Source organism: Dermacentor variabilis, chromosome 8, assembly GCF_050947875.1.
Source record: "Dermacentor variabilis isolate Ectoservices chromosome 8, ASM5094787v1, whole genome shotgun sequence".
NCBI classification, from domain to species: domain Eukaryota; kingdom Metazoa; phylum Arthropoda; class Arachnida; order Ixodida; family Ixodidae; genus Dermacentor; species Dermacentor variabilis.
The window spans coordinates 16,890,105-16,915,943 of record NC_134575.1 but is presented as its reverse complement, the minus strand read 5'-3'; the positions used below and the strand labels follow the sequence as shown (position 1 = coordinate 16,915,943).

Below are 25,839 nucleotides of genomic sequence, written 5' to 3'. Positions count from 1 at the left end.
TACCGTCCCATACTATGCCACACAGTGTGCATTACGATTATGTGTTGCTGTTAACCAAATGGGTACGTTATCTGAGCCCCAGGGATCAGCTTCACATGACCAGGCTAAACACACAGCTCTTGTTGATACCGCAAGATCTATTGTGGAATGCTTCCTTCCTGTACCTATAAATGTAGAGGAACCGTCGACCATTCAGTATTTGCGGATCATTCTTGATAATATAAGCTCGTTAATCTCTGTCCTATGACTGTCAACACCACCGCGGATGGTGGGCATTAAAATATCCGCATAACACAAACGATGCACCACACCGAGAGATTAAGCACTCAAGTAGTGAGGTGTCTGAAGAACGTGTAGGCCGGTTGTATGTGTTTGCCACTATCGTAATCGCACCCCTGAGGCTTACAGTAAACCTGTATACTCAAACTCGTCATCACAGATGTCGTCTGTATCACGAACCGCGAAATCCAAGTCAGCGCGTACGTGTGCTGATGCTTATAAGCACTGCGCGTATGCGCCACGTCTACACACTGGGAAAAGCCACAGGCTGGTTCCGCGCATTGTGCACTCACAAAGACTGGCAGTCGATATTCGTCGTTTCTTACGTTAGTTTCTTGTAGCTCTATAATATCTGGTGGAGTCTTCATAGCGATGAGGTAAAAAAAACTAGATCAGCGTGCCGCTGTCGAAGCGACCAGACATTCCATTGCAGCACAAAAGGGTGAGGCTGTAGACAATTGATAAGATTATTTCCGTTATAATGACTAGTGAAGGCCGTCGATGACTGGAACGAGGGCCTTCAAAAGTTGTTCTGCCACTCACGCTGCTGGTGTCTGACGACCAGTGATGAGAGATCTGATGATGTTGACAAGTATTTTCAGAACATTATCGTTGGATGAGACCTGTTTAGGTACAGTGTTTGGAATGCTCTCCATTTTGGTCGCAGTCTTTGTAGAGACTTGTTCCGACGATTTCGACAGCAGCGCTGGTCGCGATGACTGATAGGTAGAAGGTTCCGCCCCTACTCCCTCCTTTTCGATTCGTTGTGTCTTTGTCATTCCTTGGACGCACATCTTTTTGCTTAGCCGAGGCATTTACAGTCACTGAACCACCACTATGGCGATGCACGCTTTCATCTCCTGCTGCCTTTTTTTTCGACTTTCTCTCTTAGTGCCTTTAGTTTATTCTTCAACGCGGGGCATCCTTTATCCATTGCGTACTGTTCGCGTTAGAGTTAGGGCATCGATATATCTGACTTTCACAGGAATCTGCATGGTGATGCCCATTGCATTTGACACAGACCAGATATCCGATGACAAAAACCCTGAACATAACCAATATTAAGAGATATATGACATTGTAAGAGCCTTGGTACGAAAGCCCGAACAGGATAGCGCACAAGTACACACACTTTATATGACTAGGCAGCTTTCCACAGCTAAACAGTATCTTCATACACTTTGATGAGCCCAGCCTTCAAACGCCAATTATTTTGCATGGTGGCGTGCGAACGATCACGCTCTTAAAAAACTCGTCTTGGAGTCTCAAGTCGACACCAAAAACGACAACAGCTGCTATATGCGCACCCTGGGGTATGTAAGACCGCATGCGGACATCACAGGTTTCAGAAAAACTAAGCAGAGTTTGCACCATCTTATGATTTGTTGTGTGAACACCAGTGATATCTTTCCAAGTACTCACAAGAGCCTCTTGGATTAGTCCAGGGGCAGGTATGAAGAAGAAATTATTAAGTTTCTGTTGAAAGATAGCGTTCAGGCATACCATCGCGTCAACTGGCATGAAAGCTACTGTCGTAGTCAGGGTGCTGCTGTATATGATGGCCGTTTCGCTTGAGGAGGATGCCGGAGTCGTCCGTCTTGAACGGCGTTGTTTGGCGGCTATGAAAGCATCTAAATCTTTTGATCGTGAGTCAGAAAGTTTAGAGAATCAGCAGCTTCTGATTCTACTGAAGAACTGAGCCCCTTCCGAGCCCCGGATGATCTGTTCTGGCTGCTAGACGACTCCAAGACCATATCTTCCATGGCAAGCTCTGCGGGGAGGATCTCCCAGCAGAGTAGGAGTCTTCGGGGTTTAGCACAAAAGTCGTTGTCTGTTAGTGACGCACGAAAAAGCGCATAAATAGAGAAAAACTTCAGCAGCAGAAGAAATCAGCAGCCGAGAACGAAACTGCGTCGTCGCCTTTTCTTTTTATCTGTTTATCGACTTGGATAATAACGCAACACTGTCACAACATAAAAAGCTGGTCACATTAAAGTTCACCTACAGGCATCTCCCGAACTCAGTGACATTTAGAATGAATGCAACAACACCGCGTACGTTCCTGTGCATGCACGAGGAAACTGCGCAGTCCAATTAAACCGAAAAACTGCAAGGTTTGCCGACTGCGAGCCAACAAGATTAGCCCGCTAAGCGAACTTATCTTAGTTTCCCGTTTTGATTATGGACATTAGCTCTGTAATGGTGAAACACAGTTACACATCAAAGAAAACGAGAACAACTTGTCGACTTTTATTTCTGGCCACTGAGAGTACATTTGTACAAAAAAAACAAAGAAACAACGAAACGTTATTTGAGTTAAAACTTTATTGTTACCGCAAGCATGAGTAATTGTTTTTGCTGAACTATCAACAGCTGAGACCTTGTTCCGGTGTAATGAAAACGCCACTATCGGCTTTGCCTTAAGTTTAGCGTGTTTAAATAAAAATTGCAGTTAGCGTAGCACATATGATACGTTGAGCCTTACAGGGTTAGACATCTGGGTAAATAAACACGATGTTAAAACTTGAACTCTACACTTCAGCCGAGTGAAACAAGAACCTACCCTTTAAGAACTGTCACAGAAATTCGGATGTGCTTTTATTGGCCACATGCTGCTTTGAATAGACTTTCAGCTGTGATGGAAGTAAATTTTGTCAATGATATTTGCAAAGGCACCGCTTGGCACGACAAAAAAGACATGCCAGACATTGTACAAATGCCCGCGAGATAGTATTAACAGTCTACCATAAAGACAGCATGTAATGTGAAGATAACACAAAGTACAACATAGTGTTAAAAAGAGAAAGAAATATCGCGCAAACAGCTTCACGTTAGCGGGTACGAGCCAAGAGCTAGAGCTTTGTGAAGGGTGAAAAACGGAACTCGGTGATTGGTCGGTCCGCAGCTTAAGAAAGCCATTATATTAACTAATCTTGACTAAAAATCTGACTTAATCTAATAGACTAAACAAAGTATCTAGAACGACTGGGGCTGCATGATATTTGTGCAATCAGCGCTTTTAATGAAAAGATTTTTTCGGGATGAAAAAAAAACAATCAAATAACTTCAAAAGAGCTTCTGGCCTGTATGACTTGACTTGAAGCGAGTGCGTTACATGAATACAATCGCACTGGTGCTTTTGGCATGACCTGCTAAACAGCATACTCGAAGGCTGCAGAGAAATACCAATATTCAGCTAAGTCGTAATGACTCGTAGCACTTCTGCAATAAAACACCACCCTTACCACAGGGGAAGCTTGATAATCTTTCCGTATACCCCTTTTCCTTCCACCAATGTAGGGTAGCCAACCGGGCTGAGTGCTGGTTCACCTCCCTGCCATTCATTTATCATTCTCTCTCTCTTTCTCTTTTGATGCGCCCGAAAGCACATTGAAAGGAAGGACTGGTGGCGGCGCTATCTTGAAGTTCCCGCACCTTCTCCCTATGATGTCGCAGGTTTTTGACAGAAACTACCCGGAGTGTAGTTAACGACATCGATAATGAAAGAAAGGCGCTTACCGGCAGCATGGTGGCCGCGTACTTGCTGAAATACAGTAATTCAGTGCAACTGGCACGAGGGTTGCAGCGCGCATGCTGATAAATTGTCAACAACTATAGCTAATCATAACGACACTTTAACAGGCGCCCAGAGTCCAGCTTTCATCAATTTTAAATAAAATATGAGGCCTGCTTTTGAGCTTCATGCGAGAGGTGACATGTACATGAAACATGGATTCGCTTTTGACGCACAACAAACAATCAAACAAACTTTCCTGTCCGAGCACCTTGAGCTTCGAACAGTAAAGTGACATGGGTAAAAGCACGAAGGCAGTACTCTCTGAATTGCGTCACTTCTGGTCAACAACATAACCAGTGCTAACAGCCAAGCGTTTAGTTTTCTAGGAGTCCCACTGCGGTTAACCGAGGAGTATAGACAGACCCTCACATGACCTACATGCTCTATTTTTATGCTAAGAGAATAGCAGCAAACTATAAAAAGGAAAAGCATCAAGATGTAGACGTAGACAAAGTGACAGGAAGCTGGCTTTGTCTATGTCTACCTCTCGATTTCCCCCCTTTTTTCAAGTTTGCTGCTATTCTCTTTGTATAGACCAACTAACCCAACAAGGCCCTCTTTTCAACATACATTGCGTGAGCTTCGAACACAGACATAGGTGGAGTTCGACGCTAGTAGTTTACCTAACCAGTTTCACTTGAAGAGCTCTGTAGCTGTACACGCATGGGAAGCGAAGTCCAACCTTTTCTGCCATTCAGTTTCGAAAATTCGTTCTCTGTAAGCTTTGCAGTCGGGGTTCAGCACTCCAGACCTATACACCACGTTAGGCGACACGACAACGTTACGGGTGCACATCTCTTCCTGATCAGGACGGCGACGTCAGGGTCGACCAGCGCTGCACACAGTGTAAACAACACTGGGTACTCACTGAACCGCGCCACTTCCATCCAGCGTAAAGTTAGCAGCTAAATGTTCTGCTGTAAGATCGCCCACGTGCGGCTGACCGAGGATTTGTTCTTCGCATGGCACTCAGACCAAATTTGGGCTTCCAAGCACCGATATAGGAGGTGCTTTATGGTGCTTGTTTGGCAGAAGTGCTTAATTTACTTCAAACGCGCGGAAGGTTCACGTCGATGTAGCAGGGCGTGCACATAAGTTTAGAGACGGTCACGGTCCTCACATCTCGAATGATGGCCCCGCTCCATGGGCCGGTGCGCGCTCATTCTGAGTCAAGGCGCCGCCGTCAGGGTCATTACATTGCATACACCGATGCATGACGAGCTTCTTGCTGAACCGCACCACTTTCGTTGAACGACATACATGTGTCGACAGCTAAATTCTCAATTATAATGACAATTCTTACTGCGGATGACCGAGATGTATCCTCACATGACATCGACATGACCCGATTTTTCGAACACAGGAACGGGTGAAGTTTGACGGTGCCGGCTTAGCACGACCACTTAATTTCAAGAAAGCACCACCGCTTAACGTGGACGTCTCTCTTTCAGCAGGTACTCAAGGTCCGCACACCGCGTTCGGCGGCACCGCCACGGTACGGTGGGCGTTTCTTCCGGGTCAAGAGACCGACGTCTGGGCCGGTGCCGCGTACACCGGGAGTACGACGGGGTACTTGCTGAACTGCACGGGTTCCAGGCCGGCCATGGGGCCGTCGGGGTCCACGGGGGGCGCCGAGTGCACAGCACTCCTGGGCGGCACGTTCACAGACACAGAACTGACCGAGGTCCCGTTGAGGAACACGCCGGACGCCGCCAGCGGGTCCAGAGCGTGGATGGCCATGAGGGCGGCGCGGTAGCGCCAACTCTCCATTGCGGCCCAGAGGACGCCGCCGCTGAAGACCAAGATGCCGATTGGGATGACGACGAATCCCAGGAGACGGAGAGCCGGTACGGACGAGTTGAAGCCGACCAGGATGAAGAGGATGCCCGACAGCTTGACAAAGAAGCCGAGGAAGATGACGCTGCCGAAGCGCCACGGAGATGGGCCGACGTAGCGAGTCGTTTCCTCGTCAACGACGCCGCCGGAGCACTGGCGCTCTTGGCATGACCTCCGAGACAGCATACCCGAAGGCTGCAGTGAAAGACGCAGGAAGAAGGCTTGAAAGCGATGCTAGTATAATTTAGGGGTGCGGTTTTAGTGTGGTTACGGGGGTAGCTTTGTAATTAGAGAATTGTGACAGAATTGTAATATACTACGTGCGGTTACAGCTAGTATATTGTAGGATAACGAAAGTGTTCGACAGCTGTGAGATGTGCTTGACCATCAGGTGGATAAGAGTGACCTATCGAACAGCTACGTATGAAAACGTAAGGAAACAGGGCAGTGTCCCTGAATTCGAAGCCAGATCGTTGTGTTTGAAAGGCCGGAGACGCACGAGAAATATTTGAGAATAATATTCGTGGAAAGCGTGTAGAAATGGCGCAGAAACCGTTGAAAATGCTCTGGAAGATTGTCACTGTATCCATCGAGCGATTAAAACACGGAAGTAATAAGCCTCCCCGAGACTTCAATTCTAATGGCTGTAGAGCCTACGTCAACAAATCTGTGGTGGAGGCCATCCACTTCAGCCACCAATTAATTATGTGCAAGGAGCATGCAATTTCCCTACATTTCTGCATCGTCAGGATCACGAAACGAATACAGATACAGAAGAGATTGATATTTTTTTCTTTCTTCATTGTCAAGTTTACAGAACACGGGCTCCATATATGTTGGGGCTTTATAACAGGAACGTCAGGCATGAAAACATAGACAATGTTATGCACACTAAAAATATCACCTATCTAGCCACGTCAAAAGAATGTCTGGTGTAAAATATTGTGAGAAAAAGACAATGAATCAAATGAACCCGCTAGAGAACAGCATATATGCCCATACCGAAAACAAACTCCTAGCCACTAATGTACAACTATTCATACTAAAACGCTTTACACACATGTCTTGCTTAAATTTGCAGTACGTCATATCAGAAGTGTTTTCAGAAGTATGTGACACGGTTTAAATATCATTATTTTCATCAGCGCCTTTGCCTGTGATTTACTGTCTTGGCGTGCACCATTGCAACAGCAGCAATGATCAATGGTGCGAAGAAAGAAATATACGTTATGAAGCAAATTTTTTTAAACAATGGAATGTTCTATGCAAAAAAAAAAAAAAAGATTTGCGCGTATACCACGCATTCCTTATGAGCCACATTAATTACGTCGCCTCTGCCCACAACTGGACGAAAATAGAAAAGACGAAACTAAACACACTCATTCGCAAGAGCATCAAACAGGTCTTGGGCATTCCACAAAGAGCAAGTACATCAAAGGTTGACCAGCTAGGCATGCACAACAACATCGACGAAGTGATCGAGGCTCAGACTATGGCGCAAATACTACGCCTATCCTCGTCCAAAGCCGGTAGACTAATCCTAAACGAAGCTAATATCTCCCCATCTCCCTATTTCGAGCATGCGATTACCCTACCGAGCGAAATTAGAGACAACTACAAGGTCTCACCATTTCCTAGAAACGTCCACCCACAACACAACGTGGGCAGGCGCCGGGCCCGCGCCCGCGCGATTCTCGATCGCACCGACGCGGATCGTGAAGCCACCGCATTTGTGGATGCGGCCCAGTACGGCAACACATCCACTTTCGCGATAGCAGTCGTGGACGGTAACGGAACCTTACGATCATCCGCATCGGTTAAAACGACCACCAGCGCTAAAGCAGAACAGATAGCCGTAGCCATCGCCATGGCAGACCCCACATTTACTCATGTCCTCACGGACTCGCGTGCCGCAATTCGGGCCTACGAAAGCGGCAACGTATGTAAAGAAGTGGCGCACATACTACTAGCGAGCTCAATGGAGAGCAAACGACGCCTCTCCTGGTTCCCCGCTCACATGGGGAAAGACATTCACCCGCGGAAACCAAACCTCAATGAAACGGCCCACGACCGTGCGCGAGAACTTGCCCGCCGCGACGGTCCTACGGCCTCAGAGGGGCTGGACATTCAGTTTAATGATCCGCTACTCACTTATCACGAAATCACCTCATACTATCGAAAAGGCAGAATGACATATCCGCTCCCGCACTCCAAACTCGAACGCGCGCAGGCGGCCGCGTTTCGAATGCTACAAACGGACTCGTATCCTTCACGAGGCCTACTGAGTCGCTATAACTCAGACATCCTGGCAAATTGCCCAGACTGCCAAGAACTCTATTGCTCACTCTCGCACATGCTATGGCAATGTACCGCGTTACCAAAGGGCCCTCTCTCTAGTGAGCCCGAATGGGAAGAGGCCCTCAAAAGCCCGGACCTCAAACTCCAGCTCAAGGCCGTCCAGAGGGCCCAAGAACTGGCGGAGCGTCACCACGTTCCCGTCCCGACTTGGGCGTCGCCTACGGTTTCGGCCCGAGGAGCTCCCCGCATGGGATCTCTAACGGCTTAAAACTCCTCAGGACCTCACTGAAGTTCTTGACTGACTGACTGACTGACTGACTTGTTTAGATGCAGCAGTAACGACAAAAAATAAGTACATCCGTCACCCCGTTTAAGAGGACATCATCACCATTATAATCGACACAACACTGCTTCGTTGGGATTGTTTGTTTTTGGCATTACTGTTGTAGCGTTTAATAAACCAGTGGCTATGGTGTTGGGCTGCTGAGCACGAGGTCGCGGGATCGAATCCCGGCCACGGCGGCCGCATTTCGATGGGGGCGAAATGCGAAAACACCTGTGTGCTTAGATTTAGGTGCACGTTAAAGAACCCCAGGTGGTCAAAATTTCCGGAGTCCTCCACTACGGCGTGCCTCATAATCAGAAAGTGGTTTTGGCACGTAAAACCCCAAATATTATTATTATTATTAGTTTAATAAATGTGTACTCAATGCTTGAGTTGCCAGCATCACGGGTAATGAGCTTCAAATTTATGCACACTAGAGCTTGTTAGCGCTTACACCACTGAAAGAAGCTTCCGAGTGAGTGCTGTCAAGCGCCTATGGCCTTTGCACACAAAACCAATCGTGGCACATGAAGCGGGCCATTATCTGTGAAGCTTCGCTCTGCGCCCAGATGCAGAGGATTCAAATCGTTCCCAGCATGCCATCGTGCTGAGCTCCGATGTTCGCTTCAAACCGAAACGCGCATTTTTAGGGGCCACATTTTTTTACCTCCTAATCAGTTTGTGCACGGGTACGTGTACCTGACACGGCGCACGTGAGTCCCCAATCTGTGAGCTGTTCCCTGTGCCTGAGGCTGTAGGACATGGGCTGTGTGACTGCCCTCCACACGTGGAAGAACGACAGGAGTTGACCTTGCGCTCCTCGACAGTCCACCGTTGTCGGATGGCATTACTTTACGACCTTGGCAAGTCGTTAAATCTAATTTTCAGGCCATCCAACACTTACCTGATTTTTCAAAAAGTATGGGTCGGGACTGTAGGCTTTGAGTAGACCTAATTGTTTGTTACATGTTTTACATCTTCCTCCTGTCATCATCGTCGCCCATGATGCTCCTCTTCCCTCCCTCTTCCTCTTCACCCAGTGCAGAGTAGCTGGCTAGAAGAATGCACTTTAGACCGATCTCTCTGCATTTCGAATCATTAAACTTTTTTTATCTCTCTCTTTGTTTGTTAATCAACATCCGATGATGTAAGTTACTGATTATCAATGGGCGTTTAGCAAACTTGCCTGAAATATGAATAAATTTAAAAAAAATTGCCCGAGGAATGTGAGTACATGCCAGTGTTGAGTCTACCACTTGCTGCCGGTCCCCTGTGCCAATTCTCGCCTGCTCCTGTGTCACGCAAAAGATTCTTGCCACAACGAAGCGAAATGAATGTAATCACAAGGCTGAAACCTCGCTTCGTCAAACATTGCCGTTTTTCTCATTTGTGTTTACAGTTTGACGATCAGGTGTAGTAACTTAGGCGCCGTTTCTGAGACAAGAGCGCGAAATTCGAACCTTGAAAACGTATGTTACGCTGTGACCATCAGTAGCCTGTCATATTAATCACTCTAGCAATTTGACCTAGCTAGAACGCTAGCACCAACTTTGTGGCTGAACACTTCTTGTTCGCCGGAGTTACAGCGTGGTTATTTCGCCATGTCTTGATACGCGTTGCAGAATATCTTTGGCCAATCATTATTTCTGTACCGGAACTACCAGTTTCTGTCATGTAACTATCTTATGTCGTAAAAAAGGGCCCAGAAGTGGAACTGTACAGTAGACAGCAAGCTGCTGTTTAAATTGGGAATTGCAACCATTATAGACTGGCGGTAAGCTTCCACATAAACTTTCTTCCACAGGTGTGCCTTAATATGAATAATCAACTGGTTAATGCTTTCACGTAATAGAGTTGCGTATAGTCACCGTGACGAAATAGCGTGGGCTTGAAGTGACAACTTGAGCCAGTCCTGATGTCGCGATATGTCAGGTGTAAATTTGGGGCAGAATTCGCAAAGCCTTTCATTCGCGAGTGCTCTGATCGTTATTGACTGTAGGTCGTCGCTAATATTAGTCCAGCAACAGGATTGGCTGGAATATTCTCTTACGAACAATTCTAGCTAAGAGATTTTTGCAGCGAAACTGTTTATGGCTCGTCTTCCGTGCATTTATCGTGTGCAATAACAATGATCCGATCCCGAAGATAGTTCAGGAAGGGTCCAAGCGCAATGGCACATACCCCAGTGGACTCTGGGTAGTGGGCTTCGGGACCTATAACGCGCCCTTGAACTACCCTTGTGACACTTGGCACCCAAAGAGGTCCCAGGCGCAAGGGTAAGAATAGACTTTTTATCATGCTATTTACACATCATTATATAGGGTTACAAAACAAGAAAGAGAACAGGGTAAAAGGTGTATACAATAAAATACAAGCAAAATGGCTAAAAAAAACTGCAGTTAGTGGTGTTAGTAATATAAAGAGCTAAAATTGTAAAGGTGTATTGGACCTTAGCCCGAACAATCGACCCACGTCGGCCATGTCTACGTTCGCACCACCCCCTGTCGGCGTTCCAAGCCCTTGCGTATATAGTTCCTTTTCATTTAGCTCTGCCGTGGTGGCGGTCCCGTCGTGCACACGAAGCAAGCCAGCCTAAGCATGTTCTAATGGTTATAATGAAACCAAATAATCGTAATTAGACCCAATTATTTACTGTACTGCAGTTTTAAAGATGTCATCTCGATGAATGCAGAGCAGTGAAACACACAAAAAGACAGGAATCACGTGGGACCCCGTGCTATTCCTGGCGTACCATGTAGCGTTTTACAGCACTGCATTTATCGCGATCAGCGTCAACCAGCTCTCACGATTATCAGGTGAGCTCTAAAGCTGTCTTGCGCGACCTTTTAGCACTGTCAGTGTGTTCCTAAACCACCAACCAAACGTGCCACACTTTTCACATATAGGCTGCTTTATAGGTTTCGAAAAAAATGTGACATGTTTTGCTTTCACAAGGTCTCACTCGCACGGTAATGTAAGATGATGGTACACCGGGTGTTTCTGATACTATACAGAATACTTAAAAATTACCTGTGGCAGATAGTACAGTTATAGTCCTAGAGCTAGGCTACTCGAAGAGGCCGGCATTACTTGCACGAGACATGCACGAACGACTAATTAGCACAACCCTATTTAGACTTTTAAATAGCTACTTCGCGTCGCATACATCAATTTACGAATTGTAGCCCAAGTGAATACGGGGACAAGTTCTCAGTGTGACACCAGTTTCGAAATATTCGTCCCCTAATTATGCGAATACCCTGGTGTTTCAATTGTTTCTGTTATTCAATGCATAAAACAGCGTTTCCTTTAAATGAGCCAGTGGAACAGGAGTACGTGCACGCTTATGACAAGTTCTAATGACGAGCATCCCGAAAGCGATTCATTCCTTAGAATTCATTCTAAGTGGAGATGCCTTGCAAACTAACCTGCTATAACTGCTATTTATATGGTGCGCATACCAAGAAACCATTATAGGCATATTTGCAGATATGCTGACGAAACACTTCCCAAAAGGTTATGAAATCAGTTACGAAAACTAGATTGCCGGGAAGACGATTCCAAAAGGCAAATTGCACGGCGTGAACTTTAAATGAACTTTACGAAAATGTTCGAACGAAAATGCTCCTGAAGCTTATAAGTAATTGTGGAACCGGTTAGATGTGCGAGCCGGCGCTTCAGGGGAAGAAAGAACGACCCTGAATTACAGACACACTTATGTAATAGACACGAGAGACTAACAGAATCCTGCGTTTGAACAACACAATTGAGGTATACTTTGTTTGGCGCAAAACAACAGACACAAGAAACCCGCCGTGGTTGCTCAGTGGCTATGGTGTTGGGCTGCTGAGCACGAGGTCGCGGGATCGAATCCCGGCCACGGCGGCCGCATTTCGATGGGGGCGAAATGCGAAAACACCCGTGTGCTTAGAATTAGGTGCACGTTAAAGAACCCCAGGTGGTCAAAATTTCCGGTGTCCTCCACTACGGCGTGCCTCATAATCAGAAAGTGGTTTTGGCACGTAAAACCCCAAATATTATTAACAGACACAAGAAAGACGACAGGTCAAGGCGCTTTGTCCTGTCGTCTTTCTTGTATCTGTTGTTTTGCGCTAAACAAAGTATTCATGGATTCGCACCAACTAGCCCGCCAACGCATTGTGCTGAACAATTGAGGTACCGTCATCAATAGGGACGCAAGAGTGGCAATTACAATGGAGCGTCGTGAATCGGTAGGCTTCACATTGAACTGACATAATCATGAAAATATACAACTTCGACATGCCTAACTTCGGGTTCGTCATTAGTTTCTCGTACCTAGCGCGGGAATTTCATGCTGGGATGTCGAATAATCTAATTTATGGGCGTTTTCGCTGTCCTGTTGAAGCACACTTGTAAGATCTATTCAAAGTGTTTTTTTTTTCGCACAAGTACTTGTGTCACAAGCACGTTCGCACTTACCTCGTTCGATGGCGGCGTTTCGGCGTGACTAAGGCCTCCTCCAGTGACGCCGAGAACCACAAACATCAGAGGACGTACGCTCCTTCCAGACGACACCTGTTCACGACGTTCTCCTCAGCAGACGCCATTGTCATCTGCTGCACACCCTTGTGCCTGTGGCGCAACAGGAGAGCATAATGTTCTCCAGTATTCCCTATTCGACATTTGTTTAAAGTTTTTTTTTTGTACGTACGTGCGTCTGCGCCCCAGTTCTTGCTGAGTTCGTCGATTCGCGTCGTTTCATTCTCTCTGCGCCGTTTATACCCGAGGCTCGATCAGTTGTTGCTATAGCTCCCGATCGAAGGAGTTGGCGTGGGACTCGGCTTTCGCGTGTCAGGTGTGTGCCTGGAGGGTTCGTCGAGAGAGAAGAGTCGATATACACTTCGCTGTACGGCACTCTCCTTCGTTTCTATCTTATTATTCGTGCGTTTCGGCTCGTGGTGCTTGTTTTTTGCCTTGTTTTTGTATGCACAATCGAACCTCCCGGGAAAAGGCCGTCGCAAATTGCATCGTCATGGAGACAAAACGAGGCGTGACGTACACGCAGGCGAATTAGAGATTGCTCCAAACACTAGCCTTATCACTACGCCCAACCCATTAGTCCTATGCACTACACACTCGGCACGCAAGTGTGCGTGAAGGCTGCCTATCACCAGGTGTCGCTGTGGCAAAAAAGGAGGAACGTATACGTCCACCTCTTTTTTGCCAACAGGTGGCGGCAGTTTTCTCTGTAGCATTCGCGTGACAGCACCTTTGTTCTTTTTTTTTTTTGCCGGAAGCTATTTCGGACGGGACCTTTTTCCGTTTCTTGCTAACTATCAACAGGTTGAAAACTCGAGCGCTCTCGCGCGAACACATGCGGCTGGCAGATAAACACTGCAGTAGATTAACCGATATCACAGCTTTACATGCGCCGCCATGGTAAGACAAATATTTTCAGATTTATATCAGTACGACGCGTCTGCAAAGAACCCGGCGCGAGGAACTAGAAACGCACATACTGAAGCTTTTGCACATGTGTGGCTGCGCCTGGTTGTCTGGCAGTTTCAGAGCCCTGTTACGGGTTTGCGGGAGCACATACTGAACCAGAATAAAGCATGCTGCTCGCTATGATTCTGCGTTTGTCAGAACGCGGAAAAGCAAATAAAGGAGATAACGTTTTAATAGAACACTGAGCGGTGTGTTTAATATCATGTCTTAAGAAAACATCGCAGTTGCCTCCGGAAGAAGATTTGATAGCGATAATAAAGTATTGAACAACTATACGAATCAATGTTCGTAGTTTCATTAGCCGTATAAATTACAGCAAACGTTCTCTTACTAATCAAATTAAAAAGCACAGTTAGGCACAGCCAAGAAGCACGGTTAACAATCAGGCAAACATGAGTAGAACATGAGTTTTCTTTTTTGTATAAGCTATGCATAAGCTATGTTTTCAGTTTTCCTTTATGGCTTCATCTTTACGTAAAGCAATGTGTCACTTTAGAGAAACTGCTGGGATATTGTGATGTCCTTCAGCTGCTGCCATTCTTCGCAAAGGGGGCGGAGGATCCCTCATACCGTCATTCGTACGGCTTTTCCCTCCGCCTCCTATTACACTGTACTGTGACGAAGCAAGTAAAATCAATCAATCAGTCACTCAATCAATCAATCAATCAGATATCATTCGATCATCGCGAGCACTCGCTTTCACATCGCTGACATGATGTAGAGTGGCCGATGCGGCGAGCGAATGCCCCTTGGTGCTGCTTCGTGCTTAACACAAACCGGGCGCGCGAGAACACATAGTACACGAGGCCATCAGCCATCTCGGCTCGCCCAACGTTTGCCCCCCACTGCAGATTCCTACAAGATAGAGGAGAGAGAGGAGAGAATATAGAAGAGAAGATAACAAGAGAAGAGGGAAGAGCAGGGGGAAGAGAAAAGAGGTGGCAGAAGAGAGAAGCTCTCTATTCGGTCACATACCCAGTGCCCAATGTCGTCTGCTCTGCAAGACAACTAGCACATACCTAATTTTCCAAGCTATTAGACGACTTGGGCCAGCGTGTTAAAGACGTTAGGTGCAAACGAACAAACCGGAAAGCGGGCATATTTTCCAAAGAATGCTGATAGCATAAATACCTGGGAATGCTATCGATAATGCTCTATATTTTGAGTCTATTTTAATGACTGAAAATGATCCTTTATGGGAATGAAATTCGCGCCATCGAGTCCCTGTGAGCGCTTAGACTTCGAAGACGCAATATTCGTGGAGAGACTTAGCGCGGGGCGGCACGAGGACGTTCAAGTGGACTTCGAAATAAGTGTTGCATCCGTTTTCAGAGAAGCAGCTATAGCTATACCAGGATTAAGAAAATGCAAGTTGTCACTGCTTCACCTTTGTTCACAGACCCGTTCGAAGTCGGTTTAATAAGTTCAGCGTATTGGCCTGAAACCACTTTGCACGTTTTAATGTATCGCAGGTTCACGATTGATCGTTCCATGCCTCTCTAAACTTTCTTTCAGTAATGCATTCACGCGCCATGCGCGAACCGAGTAAATTGTCTCGAGCTTCCTTGAACTTTTTCACATTTTTTATCTCGCACTGACCGCGTTTGAGAAAGTTTTTTTTTTCGTTGATACTCTGTGTAGTTTTTGCCGTGACGACACATCCGGTGGCCTTTCTGCCCCTCCGACATCGTTGGACGCCTCACACCATGCACGGACTGCCTGTAGTGCGCGTCGTCGTACATGCGTTCCAAAGACGAGACGGACGCTCCAGACCGGCCGAGTCCCTTCACGCTAGCAACACTCGCACGCTTCGCAGCCAGCGTCCGTGCATGCTCGGTCGACCGCGAAAGCATTCAAGGAATTTCCAAGCCGCAAACGCTTGAATGTGTGAGGCGATATCTTATGAGCCGGATGCAATTCCGCCTGCGTATATACTCCGACAAGCTGGGGGAACACACCGGAGCCGCGGTATATATACACGAATAAAAAAAAAATCACCTCCTGCATCGGGGTGAACACAAGCTGCGCATCGCAAGACGCACGTTGGCATGATTAAGTGCTTGTTGGTCAACAAGCTCGTTTTACTGGCAGAAATGGAGGCATACGATTTACGAGAGGCACAAAACTATGCTTCACGAGTAGATTTGTGAAGAATTTGGCAGGCGAGGCAGCTGTTACCGCAACATGTATATCTTGTCCGAAGTGAGTTTCAACAGCCGTCATCATGCTTGATACTTGATCACGGTGAAAAAAAGAGAGGGAGAAAGAGATTCACGCGTTTTTCTTTTTATTGTCTACCTTTCGAAACGACGTAGTATACATATGCTTCACGTCAACTTTTCAGTAGCTTTCAAATTCATGTACACAAGCTCGTTCCTCGTGTTTTGTACTAGGCATCGAGCACAACTATGAAGTTAACTCATTGATAAAGAGAAATGCGTAAATCAAACCCATCATCGCCAATGATCATAGTCGGAGAGTTCATTTCTCCCCAAGAAACGGGGGGATGAAAACTCTTCAAATAAAGGTTTTCCACCCCTTGTAAATGAAGTGATAACACCGTGAAGGCTACGGAACTGGTGGCGTTTGCAATGCAACTAGCATTTTTTCTTGGCACTGCCATAACTTTAGGTATGCTGCAGCTCCAGGAGTATTTAACGCTTCTCGAGACTGCCGAAAAATGGACTCACGATAAATGTTAAACAGAACAACAATCCAATACGCCACGTATTTTCAGAGCGCGTTTCGATGGGCTACAGGGCACGAGATTGCTAGCGGAGGGGTATGATCTGCGTATATTAGAAGATAACCTCAACTTTGCAATTACAACACGTTCCAAAATTATTGTTGCAGGTTTAACCAGTAATCTTTAGTCGATTACGTGCTTGATGAGTGGGATTGTTCGGCCACGTAATGTACAACGTGGGCAGCATAAAACAAGCCGCATAACTCGCGTAGACCCCTGTGCGGCAGTGGCGATGTTTTTATTACTGATAAATGTAAATATAATTAAAGAGAGCTACTTGGCGAGCCGCTGACGCTGCCTACTCTGAAAGAGAAGCAACAATGTTGAGACACGTATAATTCACGTCTGCTTCGCGTGTCGTTGAAAATGACTCCAGCGCAGGCATCGCGACAATATGCAGGTTAATTTTTCCACATGTAGGAAGTGACAGCAGACATGTGGGACCTTGCGGTATCGAGGTTCCAATTTCCAGGAAAGCTGTTTGTTTAGTCGCACTGCAAATTTTAGTTGCTTGCAAAAAAAAAAAAAAAAAAACCGCACACTTTAAAAAGTTGTACGCATATGACTCGCGCGTTGTCATGGTTCCTCGCAGGTTGTATACGGCTTTCGAGGAGTCAATTGCTGTTTGTTTGTTCATTGTGCGTTTGACTTTACAGCTGCTTCACTGTGTTACCGCACCAACTCCCCCAGCTCTTCTTGCTTTTGATAAAGGAAATCTCACCCTAGGATGTACCTCACACAGGAACTTCTAACTTCGCATGCATATTGACCATATAATATACATGCATCTGTATGCGTTTGACGGTATGTGAGCTTGAAGAATGTAATAATTTTCCTAGTAATAACGCGAGTGACCAAGTGTCCCACATTTCCCTAATCAGGCACCGAACCGTCCTTTCTTCTGATGCGCCCTATTTCTTCATTAACACGTTCGCGCACACTTGAAAAACGCCATACACAGGCTCCGGACTGTGACTACTGCTTTATTGGTCAAAGACCCGTATTCTTCTATAGTGCCGCTGGAGAAGCACGCGCGCTCTCACCGCAGTGAACAAGACCCAGAACAACAAATCGACAAAGACGACTATCCTTTTTAATTTCCACTGTAGTCCAAGATCGCGGCACGCTTTTTAAGAGAATGATACCGAGGGGCAACTGATACATCCGTCTGACTGATACAACCCGGGGGTGTTCGCTGTCGATTCTCAATAACTATAAATGTGGCCATCTTTGATCTGTTTGCAGAAGGGAAATGGTAATCAGTCGCGTGATTTTTATCATAAGGTTTCTATAAAAGCGAAAAGAACGACGCTATTCTCTTTACACAATAACGCTTTTATTTCTTGATTAGCGCATGCATACGGGATTTGCTGTATAGGCTTGCTCACATCCATAACGTGGCCAAGCGCAGCACTACGCACAAAGAGATAGGTCTTTACGGGCAGCACAGGAGCGTAGCCACAATTTTCTTTTCGGGGGGATGGAGGGGAGGAGAGAAGGAAAGGTGGGCTGATGCAGGCCCCTTGCTAAAACAGATTTCACGGGGTGCACGGGCCCGGTGGGCCAGTCGCAGACTTGACACCGCGTGGGATAACAACATCTGTTATCTTCAGGTATCGGCGCACGTGGAGCCAGCAGTCTGCATTCAAGTCCGCGAGCTGGAATCCTTTGGAGTCGGTGTCAAGGTGCTCCACATTCTCCTTGACCACGCCGGTCAACCTCATGTAGTCGCGAAGGCTGCAATCTCGCACCATACGCATGGCTCGCTGGACCATCGCCTCGGCCTCGGCGTCGGTGACCGATGCTCGTTCCCGCACCAGTTCCAGCAGCCATGGGTGGTTATGCTGGACTTCGATGACTCTGGCGCCCTTGCGGATCTCCTCGCCCAACACGAACCCGGCCGCCGCACTGATCCGATCGGCGTTCTTGCGCATGAGCTCCTGCAGCTGTTGCAAGGGTTCAAAATTTTGTAGAGATAAAGCAATGAACGTGTGCGCAAATATCTCACGTCAACATCGCAGATCGTCGCGAAGGCTCTCTCAACATTAAAGGAGGCGGATCTCGAAGGCTACGCAGTCGCCGTGCTGCATGTGGAGTAAAATACCGCTGACCCCTCGGAAGCCCTATTTTTGCGTAACATAGGCCAGCATTCAGAGGACAGTTATTACGCTAGAACTATTCTTAGGAGCATTGGCCAGCTGTGATGTTGGACACACGTTAAGCAAAAAGGCTGGCCCGTACCAAACTGCACTTACTGACGAAGAGCTTTGTGCATTTCGCTGCTAACTGTTCAAACACAGCAGCCATGACGACAGTTGGCGCTTGTTTCCAGCGCAGTGTGGCAACATCGTTTTCGAGATTGAAACAATATGCTCTCAGACGAGTTAGCTTGACATTAATATTTCCTGACGCTAACAAGTGAAAACGACAGACAAGATAGATATCTTACTATTTCAGTTCGGTTCTGGAAAATATGTGATCCCTAATCCTACAGGTAAACAATCCGCTCCAAAAGAACAAAGCTGGAATGTGCCATGTTAACAAAATCTAACGACATTTTTAAACTTGAAAAGGTGATTTTGGTGACTCAGCGTGTTTCATACATCTGCATGAGGGATGTACATGTGCAGACACACGTGTGTATGTGTACATATGTAATATGTAACAACCAGACTAGTTCCATTGTATAGTTTTGATATAATTAAAAGAATGGCGAAGTATTAATGGGGAAATTGCTTTCAGTCTAAGAGATGAATCTTGGCTTACATCTATCATGAAATATCGCTAACGCGGTGAGGGACACGATATCTTCCAAGTTTTTTTCCCCTTCTACTGAGGGCCCGGCGATGATAAACCGCGGAAGAAATACGGTAAGATCTCACTGCTGCCCTAATCACTTAAAATAATTGCTTTTCAACTGCTATAGTTCAGTTTCCATTCCCAGAAGCATAGTGCGTTGTGACGTCATTACATAGTATGGGGTGACGCGGGAGCAAGTCATTGCGACGCTTTCACGGCCGCTCAGTCGTCCGCTATTCTGTTACTCATTGGGAGGGCCGATGTGGCAGCATAGCTGACGGCTGAGCGGGCGCCAAGGCGTCGCAATATTTTGCTCCCACGTGACCACGTAATGTGTGCTGACGTCACAACACACAATCGTTCTGGTAATCAAAACCGAATAAGCAGAAGAAAAGAAATTATATTAAGTTCTTTTCGGTGATACGACGCTTGTCACCATTTTTTCTAGAGTTTTCAGAACCTTCATGTAATGCAGGGAAAAAACGAGTAGCTTGAGATGTCATGTAAACTGCCCGCAAAGCAGGTAAGTTGCGGGCAATTTACTGTTCGTTAGATTACGCAGCCGATACCACTTAAACCGACGTTAGACACACTGGTTTTGCTGAGTTCGATGGTTGTGCTTCTGCAATACCTCGAGCGTCAGCGTTTCAACAAGCGAAGCATCTGTAAGACAAGAAAGAAGGCAAATTAATCAATACAGACTGTAGAGACAATTCCTCGCTAGCTACTCACGACGGAATGCCTTGCAGCGGAGTTTCCAACCAAACTCGCTGGAGAAAACTGCTTTTCAGCTACTACGGAATTATAGGTACGTGCGGATTAGTCTAATGCTCATCTAATGTTCTTCTGGATCTAATTATTATGTTTTATGTTGCTAAATTTTAAAGCAATTACTTTTTTTCTAAACAAAGCAAGGTAATGTATCTGCATCCACGCAAAATCTCGGCGAAGTGCCTCACTTCCCTATTGAAGAAACCATATACCCCTTCAGATATGAAGAATACAGGATGCTGGATAAAGACCAATTTTTCCTAAGAGAACCTAATTCGCTGGCGCATCTGCGTAATTTGACCTTGAGTCGGACAGTGTACATTCTTACGTTCTCATCGATCATGGCGACAGAGATCCCTCTGGTCTCTAGGAAACTGCACTTTGTTGGTCTACACATCCTACCGGCGCTCGCACCAGTACTGCGGTTTCGACTGGAAATTCCGTCACGGAAACATTTGCATTTATCTATCCGGTTTAATTCTTTTGACACGCCAGATAAATTCAGATTCAGTGGATGTTCATCCCGTGCATGAGCCGTCGCTCCTGGAGCACGGCGGCTGAATCGCAAGCGTGTCTGGTGTTTTCGTACATTTGCTGCACCAAAAACAAAAAAAGAATGATAGAACGATGGACCTTACCTTCAAGGCAGTCCGGCAGAACTTCTTGCTCTGCAAATTTCTGTGTTTTTTTATGCACGGGTAGATGTTATAGCACTGTGGAACTAGGTTGATGCCGACGAGGTTTCGATGATTGTAAGCGCAGTCCCAAAGCATGTCGAGGTGTTCCAATTTCACATGGATGCCAACCAATCTTATTCTAGCGATGTTGGCGTTCCTCGCCAGCGCCGAGACCACCCGGTCGTATATGTAGATGCAGCCACAGTTGAAACCCGCCATCGCTGAAGCTTTCTCGTTGACTATTTCCACGTGGGTCAGCGTGGACGACGTGGCTAACCAATTCAACAAGGTGTCGAAAGCGGCTTGGGTCATCGAATCGCAGCAGATCTTGAACGACGTTGAGATGCCGCGGCGGAAGAGCACCTCGCAGCATGCCTTTAAAGGTTCCACGTCGTGTTCGGCGCTGAACTCGATGCAGAGGTTGTCGAAGTTCATGGTGCAAAGCTCCGTGGATGCCAATATCTTGGGTGCGTTCCCAAAGCTCACGGAAAGGTTCATGAGGTGAACGCGGTCGCCGAGGCTGAGCTCATTGATGGTTCTGGACAAGACCATTAGATTGCTGCTGTCTTTGCTATTCGCGATCAGCGGCACTTCTTGGAATACCACCTTCTTCAATGTCTTGTTGTTATCGACAGCTTGTAGGAGAGCGCGACACATTATTTCGTTCATGTCTGGCAAATTGAGGCGCAGCTCGTGCAAGCTGGTGGTCGTCCGCAGAGCTTTGAGCCAGGCTTTCATCCAGTGCACCACTTTATGTCGTGCATTTGGGCCGTCGTTCAGGAACTGGCCGCGGCGCGTTTGTCCTGGCCGAGGTAGCTGGAGGAGTCGTAGCGTAGGGCAGTGAAGAACCACTTGGGAGAAGAGAGCGGTCACTTCAGTGCTGAAAAAACACGCATCAAAAGAGAGGCTTTAGATGTTTGTGCGAACGCCTATCAAGCGCACTGTTGCCTTATGAAGAAGAAAACACGAATTATACCATTTACGGATTAGCTGAGATGTAGACGTGGACAGCACAGAGTCGCTACATATATAGACAAGCTCATGATCACTAGAGGATATTCCAGGAACTATATCGCAGATGACGCTTCCAAAGGCGCGGTCGTATTGCGCTGTGGGTAAAGTGGCCAAGATGTATGCGGGAGGTAAAGGCGGAGTTGATTTCGCAACTATTTGGATTTGAAGGGCGCATGCACTAGCTCGCCATTTGCATGCACGCTTAGGAATTGCAAGGGGTGCGCTGAAGAGATTGAAAGTGTGACATGGGCGAAAACGAAGTCGCAGCATAATATTAGAACTGCAAAAGCTAAACCACTGAACAGACTAACTCGGGCAACCGAATTAAGGCCGCGAGGACGAGGGAGGGGACAAAAGTAGAAAGGCGGGAGGATGGACGAGATTGAGGTGGCGACTGTCACTTGTTCGCTCACTCTTTCGTTCGGGCTATTTGCTTACATTGACAATCATCGTCGATGGTCTCAGCACAGTATTATTCATACCTCCCGTGCAGTGCCTTGCACGTGACCTCCGAGTCTTGTCTGCGCTTTGCAGACTCGGCCCTGTTCGCTTTGTTCTCGGAAGTCGTTAAAGGGACCCTGAAACGATCTTGACGATTTTCTACAAACGTACTGAGTCGTTAGAGTAGGTCCTTCTGATCATTAATAGACGCATCTAAGTGCTTTGCGTAAAACGTGCAATTTATTCTAAGGTTTTAAAAATACTCATCTCTGCCGATCGCAGCACACTGCGCGGCGGGATTTTAAGCCGGCCCTCCCCATATGACGCAAATCATCCATACGACGTCAGCGGGGCGAGCTATCCGATTGGCTGACCAGGGCGCATGATCGATATTTCCAACTTTATGGTAAACAAATGATGTTCCTAATAGTCGAACTTTTAGTTAATTTGTTTTTATAAAAAGAAAGCAACATAAAGGGAATGCACCAGGAAAATTTTTCAGTACATTTAAGCACTTCCGGCATACAGCAAGTATCGTCTGTTTGTGTTACAACGTGCTCCGTCTTTGACGAGAGCTCCGCCGTCAGTGTCGGTCTGTCTTTTCGCGAGCACTATGATTCAACTTTGTTGGGTTGTGGACTGCAAACATAGCGACTGGCAATATGTCAAGCTGCGACATTGTGTGCCTCTGCAAGCCAGTAGACGAGCGGACTGGCTGCAGCGCATTGGACTGCCGCTATCCGATCGGCGCCAGTATTTGCGCGATATTGGCCGTCACTTTACACCGGAAGATTACTAACGCAATAGCGTTTCGCGAGTCCGGTATTAGGGCAAACCCAAGCGCAAAGGGGACAGGGCCTGGCCGTGTGCCCTGGCGTGTCGTTTCATGGGATGTACAGAAGCGCAAATGTGCATGGTCTGCACGGCGCAGCCACCTGGTGGCATAGAGCTCAACCAGACACAGTAGCAGTAACAAAATGTATTCTTTGCTGCTGGTGTACATTTTTCGCCGGAGTGTAATCGTTAACACGTTGTTTTTGTAAATGTTTAAAATATTTTACACTTGGTTGGAGCAATATTAGCTCTTTCTTTGGCTGGTTAAACTCTGCGCTAACGGGTGGCCGCACCGTGGAGACCAATCAGGCAGCTCACGTATGTCTACGCTAAAGTTCCTTCATCAGCTTGAGTTTATGCTTCCACCGTTCAGTTGAAACGTTCCGCTAGTGTGTGGTTAACGGAATACCAGGCACGTTCGCGATAGAATGCTCGCAACGCACGCTGCTTCGATAGCTCTCGCTTGCAGTCGACGGCCAAGCGGCTAACGGAGAGGTTTCGCGCGGGCGGGCTCCAAAACAACCGGAAGTGGACGATGTGACGTCGCATTGTTACGCAGAACCAGTGAAGGCGGAGCTTAGCCCCGATCGCTCGGCGAACGAGTTGAGAAGGAAAAGTATGGCTAGGGAGAAGGGTAACTTGTAATCGCTGGTAGCTCCGTTAATACGTAACGCTTCACTTAAATTGTGGAGCGGATGTTCTACTTAAGTTGTACCCTACGCGTCTACAAAATTTGTCCGAACCGTTTCAGGGGCCCTTTAATCGATGCTGTACGGGTTCAATTGCTGTGCCCGTTTGCCGTGCTCGTGCGTATCCCCCCCCCCCCCCCCGACCCGGTTGTTTCACGTAGCGCGTGTGTTTATTGTATTCGTTTGAATGCGCGAGTGCGCAAGCTAAACGTTTCTGCCTCTCGCGTTCGCTTTTCAGAAGAGTGCACGGTAAGTGCGAAGGTGGGTGGCACGTAGGCCTGCATGAGTGTACAGAACAGAGGTCGGAGGGACGCTACAGATATGCAAATGTTTAGTCAAGCTAAGCTGATAATGTTCGAGAACGTACAATGCGTCAATATTATCGAGAACAGAGGTTCGGTAATCGAGAAATTACGGTTCAATATGTATGGCACGACTTGGGACTCCCCCGGGACATACTATATATTACTAAGCCCAATGAGGTAGCAGCTCCTCCTCGTAATTCTGTCATTTGTATTCAACCACTGGTAATAAAAAAGATAATTGCCATTGCATTACAACATGAAAGAAAATGCCACTTGACTGCATCTATTTGATTCTTAGAAGAAAAAAAAAAGGACTCATTAACGTTACACTTCACCACGAGGCGGTTCTCGCTCGACTCGACGCCGTCATCACTATCATATTTTTGATAGTTTCCGTATTGAGAACTGCTGCGCTTGTGTTTCTGGCTCGCCCGTAATAGATAGGCAACCACGTGCACGCGATATTCAAGCGACGCGATGGACGGCCCCTGCCATAGTGTCGCGTCTCGCTGTGGAGAAAACTATTTACATGGGTAAAGAATCGATGAAAAAAACAATGTTGCGGCCAACTTTCGATGTCTGCATCAATACCATAGTACGCCCATAATAATAATAATAATAATAATAATAATAATAATAATAATAATAATAATAAACAAGATTCTGCGACGCGCAGCAACACCAACGATTTAAGTGGGCGGTCATCGCCACTACACTCCACGCCACAGAGTTTCCTACTATAGAGAGAACTCTGGCCCTAGTGTCTACGAGAGCTGCAATGGGAGCGGTTGTCCCAGCATGGGAATCCGCCTCTTTCATGGCACAACGGCGCATGCGCCCTGCCCTAGTGGATTAGTCGCGAAACGTTTTGGAATGGTCCCGCGCCGGGAAGTCTCCTGAAAATTAAAGAAAATAAACAAGCGCTCGCACGCGCGCTGCTGCGAACGCTCGTGCCGTGTACCGCGTTGAAACTCTACTCGACCTCGCTCATTTATACCAACGCCGTGTGAGCGATGGCATCCGCGCGTTTTCGTGAGAGAACAACATGGCCTACAAATGAGCACTTACGCGAGCACAGTTTTCTCTAATAATGCTCTCTGGCACGCTAAACTGTAAGTATGATGGAGTTAAAGAAAAACGAGAATGAGTTAATGAACAGCCCGTAACATATCTATCTGGATCACAGTTGCCGTTGTTTAAGTGCTCATATATTGACTCGTCTCAGGGTGCAACAACATGGCTGAGATATGCATGTTTTGCTTAATTTTGACACTGTTTCATATCAGCGATGAACCTTTTTCACAATTATTGACGATAACAACGACCTGCGGCTGTAGATGTCGATGTAAACAAGTGCACCGCTTTAATAAATGCGACGCGGAAGGCTGCGCTCGAAGACTTTTTGAATATGCGAAACGTCTAAATAACGTGTAAAAAGAATACAAAAAGTGATGTCTAAGTGAGGATCAGTGACAAATTCCATGGCAGCCGTGCCGCAAAACGGAACTCAGCGTGCCTTTATCGGCCGCACTGTTTGCAGAACAGCGCACTCAGGCCTACTCAGCCAGTAGTCATTGAGTGCTACATGGCTTCAGGAATGACATGTTGTCCCGAAGAAGCCATTAATAATGATTCGCGTTCCATGAAACGCACAACCGGCGCGCACTCAAAATGGGCGCAGGTACACAAATCAACCGGTGAAAGCCCTGGGACCCCCTGGGACTCTTCCAATATGTTTTCAGAGGCGTGCGGCAGAGG

At 46.9% G+C, this 25,839-nt stretch overlaps 2 protein-coding genes across 2 annotated transcripts in view; both read right to left on the bottom strand.

Annotated features, from left to right (window-relative positions):
• Positions 1-4,341: 4,341 nt before the first annotated feature.
• On the bottom strand, positions 4,342-13,017 carry LOC142590910 (uncharacterized). The gene is made up of 2 exons (XM_075703306.1): positions 12,777-13,017; positions 4,342-5,887 (listed from the first exon to the last, which is right to left on the bottom strand). The coding sequence occupies exons 1-2, from the start codon at positions 12,840-12,842 to the stop codon at positions 5,375-5,377; spliced, it is 579 nt and encodes a 192-aa protein (XP_075559421.1). The 5' UTR covers positions 12,843-13,017; the 3' UTR covers positions 4,342-5,374.
• A 4,761-nt stretch (positions 13,018-17,778) lies between these two features.
• Positions 17,779-25,839, bottom strand: part of LOC142589712 (uncharacterized) — a 28,756-nt gene continuing 20,695 nt past the window's right edge. The window contains exons 3-4 of the mRNA XM_075701261.1: positions 20,760-21,678; positions 17,779-18,497 (exon numbers count right to left, since the gene is read on the bottom strand). Coding sequence (XP_075557376.1) covers positions 18,090-18,497; positions 20,760-21,678 — 1,327 coding nt within the window. The 3' untranslated portion in view covers positions 17,779-18,089. The remainder of the gene's footprint in view (positions 18,498-20,759; positions 21,679-25,839) is intronic.